General features: G+C 41.0%; 1 protein-coding gene across 5 annotated transcripts in view; it reads right to left on the reverse strand.

Annotated features, from left to right (window-relative positions):
• The window catches only part of si:dkey-237h12.3 (teneurin-3), a 155,398-nt gene that overhangs the window by 73,655 nt on the left and 66,862 nt on the right, over nt 1-14,881 (reverse strand). For all 5 annotated transcript variants that reach the window (XM_017417447.3, XM_017417445.2, XM_017417444.2 and 2 more), the window contains exon 5: nt 207-445. In XM_017417447.3, the coding sequence (XP_017272936.1) occupies nt 207-445 (239 nt within the window). The remainder of the gene's footprint in view (nt 1-206; nt 446-14,881) is intronic.

The raw sequence follows: 14,881 nt of genomic DNA on the forward strand, positions 1-14,881 counted from the left end.
ATCCATGACTGAGGCTGAAAGAAAGATCTGTGCAGTTTTGGGTGATATAGGTTAAGCTTCACATCTTCTCCTTTTAAAGCTGTTTCAATAGCTGTTTGACACTTGAATACAAGTAATTATCGAGAAACTTCCCCATGCATGCAGTCCAATAAGACTTCAAAAATCTGCCAGATGTTTAAACTGCTATAATCTGCTTTGAGCCTTACCTATGCAGTAGCAGAGAATGATGGAGAGCACCACTGCTATGGCCACAGCAATCAGGGCGGTGCATTTCCAGGAACAATGCTTGGGTGACTTTTTGAACTTGAAAGCCCCCCTGGACAGGCTGTTTCTGGGCAAAGGGCGTGCAGGTGTGGAGTAAACGGTCCCTGTTGCCATGGTGTAACCGGGAGCTGCAGCGCCAAAGAAAGGGGTTGTTCCTGTTCCAGTTTTAAAAAGAAAGTGCCTGTAGAAAAACAAACAAAACAAAGGGAGGTGTCAGGCTATTGCACATTGCACTGACTATATTCTTTAGTCCAAAGTTAGAAGTCCTACATTTTTTGCTTTTACACAGCTTATTTAAAAGCACAGTAGTCATTTTGCTGTCAATGTCCCCAAGCAGTCCCTAATAGCCTAAATCATTCAAGATTAATTTTGAAATCCTAAAAAAATCTCTCTAAAATTAAACACATATCACACCAGTACAACTCCCACATGCAGCACACTGTAGGAGGAACTCAGTTATATTCCAATTTCCAGTATTATCCTGACATTGGAAAAGGTTAACAAAAAGTACCTCGTAAAAACAATCATCTCACTTTTGCCCTTTTACAACTGGGCCTTTGCTAATAGTCCATTATACCTGGGGTAATTAACAGGGCTTAATCAAATGCACTACGGAGTGATCGTCTTATTAACTTTTAAACCCCTCGTGCAAAGCTCTTAAGTAAATGAATTAAGTCTTGTTGCCACACTTGCCACTACTTAGAGATTAATACCCATATGCCTCCCGGCTTATAGGGACAGCCAGGCAAATTGAACAGATTGACCATGGACTGTAGAATGTACTCCAGTCCACACATGTATTATGTCATCACTTTGGGAAATTTTACTAAAAATTTGATTATATTTAAAAATGAACGCAAACATTTATGATTTCACAGACCATTTTAAGTATTTGTTTTTAAATTTCAAAACCAATAACTTCAAACAAAACGCCTAAATTCATCACACAGGTGGCTAAGGCAGTTAACCAAATGCTTAAGTGAGTTTATGAGTGTAAAACACAATCTACACATTTCATAAAGACAATAAACCAAAAACAGATAAAATAGCTAGATTTTTTAAAGCTAAAAGTCAAATAAAATGGAATTAATTGTATGGAGTTGTTTTATTATTCAGGGGATGCTGCTCCACATGAATACTTCACATGCACCCCTGCACACAGCATTACACCTAAGGGTGCTTGGCTCTGCTCTACCACAGTCATGTCCATTCAGCTGGAACATTTTGGACTAAGTGACTTAAAAGTGTCCTTCACACTGTGCAAAAGGTCAATGTGTTTAAAAAAACATGAAAAACATCAAAACAAACATATATAATTTATAAAATCCAGGCGCAAAAACTTAAACTTCATTTACATCAGCACCTTTTTTATGAAACATGAGATCGAGGAAGAGTTCATTTCCCAGACTTTCTTCACTGCACTTCCATCTTGTACTTTCTGTATTTTTAAAATTTCCACATAATGTTTTGCTCCACTATAGTGAGTAAAGGGCTGTGGTGCTTTATTTTTTATTTATTTATTTATTTTTTGTTGTTCTTGAAGCGTTCTGTGGATCCCTAAAGGAGAAGTTGCCACGGTAACCACTAATTCAAATACACCGATAAACTGATAAACCAGTGTTTGTTCATCAATTATTTGTGCAGCATCTGTGAAGTAGCTATGTAAGGTTTGTAAAGACTGTGTTTCTTCACTAAAGAGCTTAAAAACTGGCAAACTGAGCAGAAAATACAAAGCAAAGAAGTTATAAGGACTGTAAAATCTATGCACTAATTTTTAATAATTAGAGGTGGGAATTTCTGGAAGCTGTGAACACACAAAGTGTTCTGTTTTCATCATCACCACACTTTATGTTCTTTTGTCTTGAAATGTGTTTGCTATCTGACTGAAAAGATTTGTTTATAGTTTTTTTATGGATGTGACACACAAGACATTGCTCACATTTTTGTGCTTCTGCTGATATTTCAGGGGCTCTTGGTCTCCGGTGAGGATATCTCTGAGGCACAACCTGCTCTGATCAATCCTCGACTAAAAGAACAAATGTCAGATTTGGATCGTCTAGCTCCTCGATGCCCCGACTGACACGTGCCGTCACGATCAGACAGGGATTCCGTTTAAAGGTTACGATGCCACACTGCTGGAATGACAATGCACCAGGCATCTGTAACCTGGAAAAGTTCAGATTACTCAGTCTAGAACAATCTGTACTGTAGCTTGTACCAGCAGGCTCAGTAAAGTGAAGTTGGTTATGAATTGAGGTCAAAACTTGCTCGATGTTGGAGGCGGCAGACGTGTAGTCAGACACACAGGCAAACAGACCCTGCTGTCTGGGGAGTTAAGTGTAAGTAGATGCAATCTGATGAGATAGACAGAAAGGGATGTGGACGCCTGTGCTTGTGTTTGCTAGAAGAGTTCTGTACTCTATCTGAGGGAGGTGAATACCTACTGCAGGCTGGGGAGATTATCTGGAAACACTGTTGCCTGTAAATAAATGCAGTAAAATCTGTGTGGACTCTTTTTTTAAGCAATGCTATGAATATATTATTTTCTCATGGCCTTCAATTCAAAGGCATCTAAACCTAAAGCACTACAAGCAAGTGTGTATTGCAATACAGTGGTGTTACACATACAACTCTGGTAGTGGAGTGGGTATTACACTGTTGAGCAAATTAAGGGAAATAAAAATAGAATTAAAATGAAAGGCCTCCATCAAGGAATGCATATTGCCCACGTTAATTTTACACAAAACTGCAAGATGTCATGCTTAGAGTATGTGTTTTAAATAACTCCCAGCTACTACCACATGAAATTTTATGACATTATCTTTAAAATTGCCTGAATTACAGCCATTTTTGTGATATTGTTTGTCGTGTTAGTTGTGGCGACCATCTTGAGTTGGATTGGTTCCAAAAGGTAATCAGAAGTAGATGTGTAGCCATTTTTTTTTATCTTGTGGTTCATGAGATATTTTGCTAACAGACAGACACAAACACAAGCAAAAGCACTGTCCTTTGACTTTCAGCAGAGGGCTATAAAACTCAAAACAATTCTTTTTTTGTGTAAGAAAAAAGATTGAAATCAAAATGTGTCTTAATCTTTATGTACCAGCATCTGAGATGAATTTCCACATCAGACATGTACTGGGCTTAAAAGATTTTGGTGTTTTTTTATGTAACTCACTTAATTTTTCTTCTTCATCTGAAAAGCAGACTGAAGGGGCATGAAGATAAACTGCTGTTGGACATGATTAACAAACAGCAGACCGGTGTAAACGTCTTCTGCTGTAGACACTGGATGACCGGCTGTAATTGATTCCAGTCAGTGTGATGCAACAAGGCACATTACTATGCTAATCCAGCCAGTGGTGTGTTGTGAGTGCAGGGAGAGAGAGAGGGGGAGCAGGAAAAGAGACAATCAGGAGAGTGTGAGACTGAGAATGAATGGCTGTTTGTCGGTGAAATCGCAGCGTGTTGGTGTGCACGCCTGTCTGTCCCATTGAGGAGCGTGTAACACAAAGGCAGCAGCAAGCCCGGTCTCCTCTGCTCTCACAACATTGCTTGTCATCATGATGACATTTAAAAACATGCTCAAAGAGGACAAAAGACTAAACAGTGAGTGGGTGGATGTGTCCATGGCTAAGCTCCAGCTGTAAGGGTGAGAGGGAGCACACAAGAAACAATGTGAATGGAAAGCCTGAAAATTTGTAATCTGCCTGTTAGCCACCATTCTGTGTTAGCTTTAGCTATTCAAGGTGAGAGCAGAAATAATCAGGCTGCTTTGACCATGGCCCAAAAAAAAAAAAAAAATGACCACAGATGTGATTTGACATTGCAGTGACTTGTTTTCACACTCGCTGTTGTTGAGGTCTCCCCATCAAAGCACCACCTGCCCTGCTGACAGGGGGTCTGCTAGCAGGTGCTATCATTGTGCAGCTAAATCTGCACTGCCTTAATGTATTTCAGTGTCATCCAGCCTGAGGAAATCAGCATGGTGCCATCTCGAGCCGCTTCAGCAGAGTGTTCACATTATTTGCACATGGGGTTTATCATATTTAACAAGTTTGATTATGGTTGAGAGAACATGAGCTTAGCTTTTATGCACATATTACAAAATGTCTTAGGTGTCTGACACTAGAGAAAGACCAATTAATTGGCTGACTGAGTTTAACTGGCTGATATTGGCTGATATTTGAAAAAAATCACAATCAGCCATGCCTGTACATAAATATTACCAAAAAAAATGAAAATGAAAATGCAGCAGCAGCTACAACCAGCTAACTTTATTTATTTATTTAAGAGTACAAGTTTTTCTAAAGTTCTTTTTGTTAAATATAATTTTATTCAAGTTAAGCAGTTATTGTTACATTTTTTGTAATGGAATATAAATACTGAATAAAAATAATTAAAACAAAACGGTGTTGTATATTGACCCGTGGCTGCCCTGATTACAAAAGCTTGTCATTGGACATAGAAACAAGTCCATATTGGTTGACCACTATTTTTGACAAGTGTGGGGTTCTACCAAAACTATAAATAGGTAGACCATTGACCAGAACACAGCTGATTTTAGTACAAGTCCCACCCTCTCGTAAACTAACAGGACATTACCCATGTTAAAAAACACACACACACACCTCAGATGTTTTTCAAGAATTAACTCTTGTTGATTCCTGTAATTTATAACTTGCTGCTTTATGTTCAAGTTAAGTAACACATTTAGCTGTAATTAAGTATTTCATGCTTAAAAGAAAGCTCATGTATCACCATGATTGTGTGCAGAGGAATAGACAGGACTTCCATTGTGCACAGATGCTGGTTCCCAAAATACAACATGGCAGTTTCAATAAAACAGCTCCTGCTGGCTTCAATTTCCAACAAAGAGACAAGGCAGGGACACTTGGACTATCAGTGTAATATGACTGTGTCCTACCATAATGTGGGTAAATCTATGATTCATAATGACTGTTTTAGATAAATAACTACTGAAATTACCATTCACTGGCTTTTAAATATTCAGTATGACCTTTTCCATTTGCTGTTAAAAATGTCTGGAAATGACGTGCACTGTGTTGCCAGCAGCCGTAACAGTTTATTAAGTTGACTAAAATAAAAGCAAAAAATCACAGAACTCTGAAATGTTTGCTTGGCACTAGAGATGTTTGCAAAGTAAATAAAAAGGCAAACAAAAAAAGAAAAAACAGGAAAAAAAAATACATCTTGAGGCTTACTACTTTGTCTACACTTCCATCCACTTTGGCCGGTAACCAGCAAACAGTGCAAGCTCCTCTCAGTTCCAAAGGGCCTACTGGCTGGTATCTCACACATGACTAATCAGTCCTGGTGCAATCATGACACAGTGGATGGCCAAGCTCGAAAAAAGAAAAAATAAGTTCAATTTCCCCCCCTCTGATGTGGAGCGTGACTGACTCATGATTTACATGTGCGCGCCACACAAATGTGTCCACACATACGCACAGACACAGAGCAAATCCCATGTACTTGAATTACCGCTCCCATTCTTTCTCACCCTCGAGAACAATTCTAGCACATTTTCCATCAGGAAAATGAACTGTCTGTGGGACACTGTGGCGCGTGATGATTTTTGAGCTGAGACATAATTTCATTTCACCGAAGGACTCCCTTGACACACGAATCCAACGAGGATTGACAGTACATTTATAACACAGCAATATGCAGGAAGGAAGGCCTTCAAAAACTGATTCTGAAATATCATAACGACTGCTGTATTCCACTCTCATTGAATATAAGAGGAGAACATTTTGAAGTGGGCTCCAAAGGACATTCAAATGTGAAACGAGATACACACCTAACTTTATTCACAGAAGCCCGCACACTTCAGAGCTTAAAGCTTTACAAGCCAAGAAGGCATGGAAAATACAAATTTAAATTTCACTGGTATAATATATTTTTAAACAAAGGATTAAATACTGCTCAAGAATAATTGCCCCATATGTGCATTGGTCTCTTGAGAAAGGAACAAGGCACTTCATTATACAATGAAATTCAATGGAATACATCTAATTGAAAATATCTCTAAGAAACTATTTCAGTAAAGCCAAGTGGTTAGTAGTAGAGACCTGCAGGGTTTATTAAAAGTGCTCCAGACTTCCCACATCTGAATCTCTCCTAGAGACTTGAGAATCCCAACGGTTGGCAAGCGGAATCACAGTTCTGTTGCCAGCCAATTGACCTCATCCTACATAGAGCAGAACCAAAACTTTAGTAGAATAATTTCATGGGATAATGTGAAGTCCACATTAAAAATGAGAAAAATCTGCAACTGATGCTGGTTTCATTTGACTTATTCAGAGCCTTGAGGAAGCAACTTTATCCATCTAATGTTGCCTTCAGAAAGTGCTGGTGAAAATGAGCCAAAATCAAACTCTGCTTTGAAACAGCTTTGACAGCATGATCACAGATGGATTAGTGACGTTACTCAATCACTATAAAATAATCATCAGTAGTTTCCGAGTGCAGCACTTCACTCATTCAAAAGAACACTGAAAGCTAGCTGGTTTGAGTTAAATTAGCACACTTGTGCTTTGAAGACCAACACTTCTCCAGGAGGTTATACACACATATTTCATTACTGCTAATTGCTGTTAAAGTAGTTTAAGCTGTCAGATGAGTGTTTTATTTTCAAAGGGGTCGTCATATCAGAGGAAATATATTAGGCAAGATCATAACATTGTGATTGATTCTTGACACATTTTTTAATCAAACTTCATGTACGGAATAATTTACTATGAGCACACATGACCACATCTACGAGGCTGCATGAGAAATAAAGTCCATGCCACTCTCGAGGACCCAAATGAGATTCACATCCCTACGGTAGCTGAAGCTATCTACAACCCACATATATATGCTGTGCTGGGACTTTGCTGCCCCCAAACCCCCCTGAGGGCAGCCTAATGAGTACATTCTTGAGCTTCTGTTTACATTTCCCAACCCGGTGGTTTTCTTGACATCTGTAATTATGTTTTGAATTGGGTCTTCCCTTTTGGCCCCATTGGTTCTCAGCAGCCCTCGGTTCCCACCCACTGACAAGCACTTGATTTAGAGTCCACTGTGGTGACAGTGATTTATGCCTCGGTTGATGATAGGTGTGTACATATTGTTTTGTCGATATAGCCAAGACAGCTCAAGGTCATTGCACGGTTAGTATTCAATCACAGCATCTTCCTGGGATGGTGAAACTGTCACCACAGATCCCAGCTGATTTCGTCAGATCATAAGAGGTTGCTACTCCATGCTGTTAAGAGACTAAATTCAAAGTTTGTAATCATCTAAGCCTCGGAGAGGGTACACCTTGCCAGGGAAATATCAGGCTAGAATACAGACATCTACCTGAGGACATTTCTGAGTCAGAGTGCAATGTACCGCACTTCATTAGCCAAGATATTTTCAGCTTGCTGATTAAGAAAGATAAAAACCAAGGTTTCAGGAGAAACAACAGCAGATTTTCTTAAGTAGAACCTTGCACAGCAAATTTTGATACAACACAAAATCCGCTTACCTAGTTTCTTGTTAAGCTATAGCCTCTTTGATTTTAGCTGGCAAGCTCACCGGTATCCCCATACTTCACTCTAATCATGAACTCTCCTTCTCACTGTGAGCTGGTCTTATGTCTGGTAATCAGTCCTTAAGTGTAGGTGATTACAAAAAGCAGAAAAATCAGTGAACGCCGCACCCATTAATCAAACTCAGCAGGAACTATAACATGTCATGCCCAATTTGTGGTCTAATAGTTTAACTTGGTGAGAGCTGGTACTTAAAACTGGCTTAAAAATAAGCCGTCCGAAATTTTTTAAAATCTCATAGTAAACTATAATTCTATTGCCCCCTCCTATTTGGAGGAGTGACACTAAAACATGAATAAAATCATCAGCTTTAAAGAATTGGTGTTGCTTTTGTTGAACTCCCCAGGTTTTCCAAAAACCAGCTGCCAGAAGTTTACATAATTTTAATGAAATTTGTATTAATTGAAAACAAAATAACTATAAGTACAACCCCAATTCCAAAAATGTTAGGATGTTGTGTAAAAAGTAAATAAAAACAGGAAGCAATGATTTGAAAAACCTGCATTTGTACCACAATTGAGCATAGTACACATGTAAGACGTTGAAAGTGAGAAATTGTAAAATTGTTTTGGACAAAAAATTTTAATTTTGAATTTTATGAAAGCAACATATCTCCAAAAAGTTGGGACAGGGCCATTGTGATGGAGACCAGGGGCTCCATCCCCATTAATTTATAGAATAGATATTTTTTGTTTCATTTCTTTATTTCAGTTTGAGTTGTGTTAATTGGGGTTTACCTTCCTGGTGTGTCTCCTGGGGAAGGGTGGAGCATACCATTTGAGCAGGAAGGATAATGCTCTAAAGTTATGTTAAGTTTGATTTATGTTAAGTTTGATTTAAGTTCTTGATTGAATTTAGGATTAGTTGTTTTAGGTTGCATGTATGTAAATATTTATTTGTACCCTTTATTTTGTGTTGAGTTGTAAATAATTTGTTGTTGTTTTGTCACCCCTTCACCTGGTGTGGGTGGAGGAGGCCAGGAGCTAAAGCCAGCTGCTGTGCTTGGCAGTAAGAGATGGGTGTCGGTGAGTTGGTGAACTGCAGCCCCAATAAAGAATACTTCACCAAATCCTGTTGGTTGCCTCACCTCCTTTGAATGCAGTGCCGCCCGTGGAGGGTGACAAGTGGTGTCAGAAGTGGGATTTTGGAGGAACAATGAGGCAATGATGACCAGAGGTGGAAAAAGAAATAATGAGGCTGAGACTCAAGACAGTACTACAACTATGAGTGGAGCTGAGGCTGCTTCTGGTGCTAGCACTGATGACAAATTGGATCAGCTGGCAAGCCTTGTCCAATCATTGAGGCAATCTCAAACTGCCAGAGACCAGCAGATTGAGAAGGAATCAGCACGCCAAGAAGTGAGATGGAAGAATTTACAACATCAGTTTCGACAACTCCAGGCTCATGTGGAGGAACTGAAAGAGGAACGACAGCATGATGGTGACAACATGGAGGAAGATCCTCAGACTTATGATGATCAAGGAGATGATGATGAACAAAGTCAGATGTCCTACCAACTACCAGCTGTACAGAGGGAGCCAAAGCTGCTTCCACTGACTTCTGATGATGATGTGGAGCACTTCTTAACAACTTTTGAAAGGATGGCTAAGGTATGTCAGTGGCCTAAAGAAGAGTGGGCGGTCCGACTGGTTCCACTACTTACTGGGAAAGCACGTAGTGCTTATGTGCTGATGGACATTGCACATTCTCACATTTATGACAAGGTGAAAGATGCCATATTGACCAAATATGAGATAACTGCCGACACCTACAGAAGGAGGTTTCGATCCCTGGACATTCATCAGGGTGAGACACCAAAAGAACTTTATGTTCGACTCAAGGACATGTTCTATAAGTGGGTCAAACCAGAGAAGTCAACAGTGAAGGACATTTCAGAACTGATGATCATGGAGCAGTTCCTCAGGATGGTGAATCCGGACTTGGAGGTGTGGATTAGAGAACGAGCCCCAAAGTCTGCAGATGAGGCTGCAAGTTTGGCAGAAGTCTTTTTGTCAGCAAGGACGGGAGCCAGAAGAACCAACTTTGGGCGTGACAACTTTCCTGCAGGAAGAAGTAAGTCTGATGGGGGTGAAAGGGGTGGTGCTATAGGTCAGACTAGGAGTTTTTCAGCTACTAAGTCATATTCTGTGGCTAAACCCAATCCTGCTAAGAATTACTCCTCCTCAAAGCAAGATGTAAGGTGTTTTCAGTGTAACAGGATAGGTCATACACAGTACACATGTCCTGCCACTACACGGAGTAAGCCCTCTCTTCTATGTTCAGTTCCCAGACCACCTTCCCCCTCCCCCGCCCAAGAACTGGCTCACACAGTCCCTGTGCTAGTAAATGGTCAACGTGAAACAGCTTTATTAGACACAGGAAGTTTCAAATCTGTAGTTCTTTCTAGCTTGGTGCCAAGAGAGCAGTGGAGTGATACTAAGACAAAAATAAGTTGCATCCATGGTGACGAAATGGAGTATCCTGTAGCTGAGATTTATTTAACTATAGGAGGACAAACATTTTTATTACCTGTAGCATTAGCACCAAGGCTACCCTATGCTGTCGTTTTAGGCTTGGATGTTCCCACATTAACTGATTTAGTGTCAAGCACAGAAGTAGAACTTTCTTCTCCAATCTGGAGCTTGGTCACTACTAGAGCTCAGAAAGCACAGAACCCACTTCAAGAATTACCATTCTATGATGTGGAACTGGAGGTGGGCCCAGTAAAACCATCTAAATCCAGAGCTGAAAGGAGAAAGGACAAGTTTTTAGGTACAGTCAGAATGGAGGTGGATGAAAAGATGAAACCCTGCCATTTATTTGACTTTGATATTCCTTCAGATATTTCTGCCTATCAGAGGTCAGACCCAACATTAAAACCATGGTTTGATAAGGTTACTGAAGTTGAGGGAAAGAAGCAGGGAAAAGTAAGTGTCTTGGAAGATGCAACTTATGTGGTGCGGAATGGTGTCCTTTATCAGGTCAAAGGTGAATCAGAAGCCATTGCTTTGCCACAGCAGCTGAGGGGAAAAGTGATGGAACTCGGTCATTCAGTTCCTTGGGCTGGGCACCTTGGGTTCCAGAAATCCCTTCATAGAATAGCCAGTCGGTTTGTGTGGCCAGGCATGTACACACAAGTGCAACAATTTTGCTCTTCCTGTCACACATGTCAGTTGACGACCAACAGAGGTGTATCTAGAGCTCATCTACAGCCATTACCTATCATAGAGACACCATTTGAAAGGATAGGAATGGATGTTGTGGGTCCTCTGGAGAAAAGCTCCTCCGGTAACCGTTACATTCTGGTTATCTGTGATTACGCTACTAGATACCCCGAGGCTTTTCCTTTAAGATCAGTGAAAGCTAAACAAGTGGCTAACTGTTTGCTGCATCTGTTTTCACGTGTAGGCATCCCTAAAGAAATCCTTACAGACTGTGGGACTAATTTTCGGTCAAAACTCTTAAAGCAGGTTTATCAGTTGTTAGGTATAAAGGGTATAAACACCACCCCATACCACCCCCAGTCAGATGGACTGGTTGAACGTTTTAACCAAACGCTGAAGAACATGCTGCGGAAGTTTGTTTCAGAGACTGGCACAGACTGGGACAAGTGGCTGCCCTATATGCTTTTTGCATATAGAGAGGTTCCACAAGCATCAACTGGATTCTCTCCATTCGAGTTGCTGTATGGGCGACAGGTGAGGGGACCGTTGGATCTTCTTAAAGAACAATGGGAGAGCCAAAGTCCATCGGGTGAGCATGTGGTGTCCTATGTGATAAAAATGAGAGAGAAACTGGAGCAAATGGCTGTGTTGGCACATCAACACATGAAGGCAGCTCAAACTAAACAGAAAACCTGGTATGATAAAAATGCCAGGGAGAGGAGCTTACATCCTGGACAGCAAGTGTTGTTGTTGCTCCCCACTAGTGACAATAAGCTTCTTGCTAAATGGCAGGGCCCGTATGAGGTCACACGACGTGTCGGGAAGCTTAGTTATGAACTGTATATGCCTGAAAGGAAGAAGAAACATCAAACCTTCCATGTTAATCTTCTGAAACAATACCACAGGTCACCACCACAGTTTGCTATGTCATCTGCTTCGCAGTCATCTCAACAGGATCCATTGCAGAGTGAGGAGCATGCAGAGACTGTTTTGCCCCACCTCTTTGTGCGTGTGGTGGATGATGAAGAGGAAGATGAGCTATTTTTTCCAGCCTGTAGCTCTGTACCGGTTTCAATTTCTCTCTCTCATCTCCAGCATTCCCAGCAGCAGGACATAAAGCCCCTTTTGGATCCAGAGCTGTTTCAGGAAAAACCTGGGTTCACAAGCCTGATACAGCACAAGGTTCACCTCAGAGATGACGCTGCGCCTCGCAGGAAGTTCTACAGGGTTCCAGAACGTCTTGTCCCACAACTCAAGAATGAGATGCAGTTCATGTTGGAGCTGGGGATCATTGAGCCCTCTGTGAGTGAATGGTGCAGTCCAGTAGTGCTAGTACCAAAAAAGGATGGCACTTTAAGATTTTGTATTGATTTTAGATACCTCAATAGTGTCTCTAAGTTTGACCCCTATCCAATGCCTCGCATTGATGAACTTTTGGAGAGAGTGGGGAGGTGTAATTTTATTACCACACTTGACCTCAGCAAGGGCTACTGGCAACTGGCCCTGGCATCAGAGGCGAAAGAGTTGACTGCTTTTAAAACACCTTTTGGGGTTTTCCAGTTCAAGGTGATGCCCTTTGGCCTACAGGGGGCACCAGCGACGTTTCAGCGCCTCATGGACCAGGTGCTGATGGAGGCATCTGACTTTGCTGCAGCATACCTGGATGATGTGGTGATTTTCAGCCAGACGTGGGAGGAGCATGTTAATCATCTGCAGCATGTTTTACAGCTCATCAGTTCTGCGGGGCTCACAATTAACCCTCACAAGTGTAAGTTGGCTCAGAGGCAGGTAGAGTACCTAGGTTATGTAGTGGGACATGGACAAGTTAGACCTCAAGTAGGGAAAGTAGAAGCTATTCACACGTACCCAGTTCCTACAACTAAAAGGAAGGTCCGTGCTTTTGTTGGCTTAGTGGGGTGGTACAGTAAGTTCATTCCCCATTTTGCAGAGAGGGCTGCTGTTCTTACAGATTTAACAAAAGTCTCTGCGTCAAATAAAGTCAAGTGGACTGAGAAATGTGATAAAGCTTTTAAGGACCTGAAGTCTGCAATCTCCAGTGACTCTGTTCTCTACAGTCCAGACTTTGATGTCCCGTTTATACTGCAAACTGATGCCTCTGGAGTAGGCCTTGGTGGAGTGTTGATGCAGGACATTGATGGTGAGAGACATCCTATTGTTTTTCTCAGCAGGAAACTTCAGGACAGAGAGACCAGGTATTCCACAGTTGAAAAAGAATGCCTCGCAGTTAAGTGGGCTGTGGAATCACTACGGTACTATTTGTTGGGGCGCCATTTTACCCTTGAAACAGATCATAGGGCGCTGAAATGGTTGCACCAAATGAAAGACTCTAATATGCGTATCGCAAGATGGTATCTGTCATTGCAGCCTTTTGATTTTACAGTGCAATATCGGTCAGGGAAGTCTAACCTTGTTGCTGACTGTCTGTCTAGAATGTATGAGGATTGAACAACTGTTGTCCTGGGTGAAGGGGGGAGGAAATGTGATGGAGACCAGGGGCTCCATCCCCATTAATTTATAGAATAGATATTTTTTGTTTCATTTCTTTATTTCAGTTTGAGTTGTGTTAATTGGGGTTTACCTTCCTGGTGTGTCTCCTGGGGAAGGGTGGAGCATACCATTTGAGCAGGAAGGATAATGCTCTAAAGTTATGTTAAGTTTGATTTATGTTAAGTTTGATTTAAGTTCTTGATTGAATTTAGGATTAGTTGTTTTAGGTTGCATGTATGTAAATATTTATTTGTACCCTTTATTTTGTGTTGAGTTGTAAATAATTTGTTGTTGTTTTGTCACCCCTTCACCTGGTGTGGGTGGAGGAGGCCAGGAGCTAAAGCCAGCTGCTGTGCTTGGCAGTAGGAGATGGGTGTCGGTGAGTTGGTGAACTGCAGCCCCAATAAAGAATACTTCACCAAATCCTGTTGGTTGCCTCACCTCCTTTGAATGTAGTGCCGCCCGTGGAGGGTGACAGCCATGTTTACCACTATGAAGCCTCCTCTGGGAGTTGAGGAGACCCATTGATGGTGCAATGGCATTAAAACGTTACACATTAAAACTACAGCGTTAAAACTGGTTTCTTCCCATCGGATTTTCAACTCTCCCGTCTTTATACAGAATTCTGCTTCCCTTCCCCTGATCAGACGTGTTTATTAAACCGACTGAGACAGTCACAGCCACAAAGAGCCGTCTGTGACTTTTTAAGTTCATAGGTTTATACGTTTTGCTAAAACAGTTGTAAAGACAGCTGTATTTTCTAACAGCCTCAGCCAGCTGTTTCTCAGCAAAGCAGTAGCCAAAATGACTTCATTAAAGCATAAACACGCCCACAGCAACTTCTAACCAATCACATAATACTTACCGCAAAGTGCTGGACAGTTCGTCCAGGCGTTTGTTGAGAAGCAAACAAAGCTGCTGTGAGAACAAAATAACTCAAATTTTGTCATTCAACAATGTGACTGACTGAGAGTCGATTTTGTGACTTCTCATGGAGTACGCAAACAGCTTCCCTTTGCCTGATGGAGGAATCTAGTTCTACAATCATGAATTTGAATCAGTTTTTTGCTGGATGTAAAATATGTTGTTCTAAAACCCATATATACTGTTCTGCATTTCCAGATGTGTGAAATGCACTTGATCAAGCCTTTTCCAGTTGCTGTTCTTATTGTTACTACTTACTTTTACAGCCTTTTGTTGCCTCTGTCCCAACCTTTTTAAGATGTGTTGCTGCCATCAAATTAAAATATATCTTATTCTTTTCCCCAAAAATAGAACAATTTTTGAAGTTTCAACATTTGATGTGCTTATGATGTTCCATTGTGAATAAATCTTATAAAGATA

This window comes from Kryptolebias marmoratus, linkage group LG9 (genome assembly GCF_001649575.2).
Source record: "Kryptolebias marmoratus isolate JLee-2015 linkage group LG9, ASM164957v2, whole genome shotgun sequence".
NCBI classification, from domain to species: Eukaryota; Metazoa; Chordata; class Actinopteri; order Cyprinodontiformes; family Rivulidae; genus Kryptolebias; species Kryptolebias marmoratus.